This window comes from Pterocles gutturalis, unplaced genomic scaffold (genome assembly GCF_000699245.1).
Source record: "Pterocles gutturalis isolate BGI_N339 unplaced genomic scaffold, ASM69924v1 scaffold21235, whole genome shotgun sequence".
NCBI lineage: Eukaryota > Metazoa > Chordata > Aves > Pterocliformes > Pteroclidae > Pterocles > Pterocles gutturalis.
The window spans coordinates 1-1,266 of NW_010146363.1; the positions used below are offsets into that span (position 1 = coordinate 1).

A 1,266-nucleotide genomic window follows, 5' to 3' on the forward strand; every position below is an offset into this window, starting at 1 on the left:
CCAAACCATTCTGTGATGCTATGATTTCTATTATTTCATTTTCTCCCCCAGCCCTTTGCATCGTCACGTTCATCTTCTACGCCATCTCCATTGCGGGCATCGTGCTGCTCTACGTCTACTACACCAAGCCTGAGGGTTGCACGGAGGCCAAGGTCCTCATCAGCATCAACCTCATTCTCTCCCTCACTGTCTCCGTCGTGTCCATCCTGCCCAAGGTCCAGGTGAGGCAGCGAGGGGTACCAGGGAGGCTGGTGGCCATGTTACTGCAGGGTACAGGACCAGCCCTGAGCCCCGCTGTTGTGTTTGCAGGAAGCTCAGCCGCACTCGGGGCTCCTGCAAGCATCCCTCATCACCCTCTACACTGTCTATGTCACCTGGTCGGCCCTGGCCAACGTTCCTGGTAAGCAGGATGCGGCCTTGCATTCGGGAGGGGGGTGCATGGGCCAGACCACACGCTGGGGTGGTGGGGGCTTTGCCCCTCTGGGGGCTGGGGACCTGAACCCCTTGTGTGTGTGTCCCCAGTCCAAGCCTGTAACCCCACGCTGCTGGTGAGGAACAGCACCAGCTCGGCGATGGACACCCAGCCGCTGACAACCTGGTGGGACGCCCCCAGCATCGTGGGGCTGGTGATCTTCATCCTCTGCACCTTCTTCATCAGGTGAGGACTGGGCTTATGTCCTGGTGTCAGCTGGGACACAGTTCACTCTTCCCAGCAGCTGGTGTGAGGCTGGTTGGGTTTGTGCTGAGGAGAAGCTGATCACACACTGATGGGCAGAGCTGCTGCCAGGACAGTCAAGGACTTTCCAGCTTCTCTGCTGTGCCCGTGTCTGCAGGGGCAGGAGGAGCTGGGAGGGAGCACAGCCCCAGTGACCAGCCCAGGATTCGACCTCAGGTTCAGGACTGAGACCCAAACTGGCCAATGGTCTGTTCCATCCCATGCCCGGCATGGCCAGGAGAGAGGGGAGGCTCTGGCCGGAGGGGCTCTCTCCTGCTCTGGGTTGTCTCCCTGTGGGTCACCCCTCAATCGTTAGCTGGGAACGGGCTGAGCCTTGGCCATCAGGTGGCGAGCAGTGTCACTGTGTGTCACTCATTTGTATATATTACTATTATTATCCTCATTATTATTATTTCCAACAGTATTGTAGCTTAGTTTTTAAATTGTTCTTATCTTAACCCATGAGTCTCTTTTCTTTTTACCCTTTAATTCTCCTCCCCATCCCTGGGAGAGGGGAGGGTGAGTGAGCGGCTGCGTGGTGTAAACCGGGA

At 57.0% G+C, this 1,266-nt stretch overlaps 1 protein-coding gene across 1 annotated transcript in view; it reads left to right on the forward strand.

Annotated features, from left to right (window-relative positions):
• Positions 1 to 51: 51 nt before the first annotated feature.
• LOC104470706 (serine incorporator 2-like) overlaps positions 52 to 1,266 on the forward strand; it is a gene marked incomplete at its 5' end in the record, with an annotated part of 2,414 nt that continues 1,199 nt past the window's right edge. Inside the window, 3 exon segments of the mRNA XM_010085726.1 lie at positions 52 to 221; positions 310 to 400; positions 523 to 658. Of these exon segments, the coding sequence (XP_010084028.1) occupies positions 52 to 221; positions 310 to 400; positions 523 to 658 (397 nt within the window).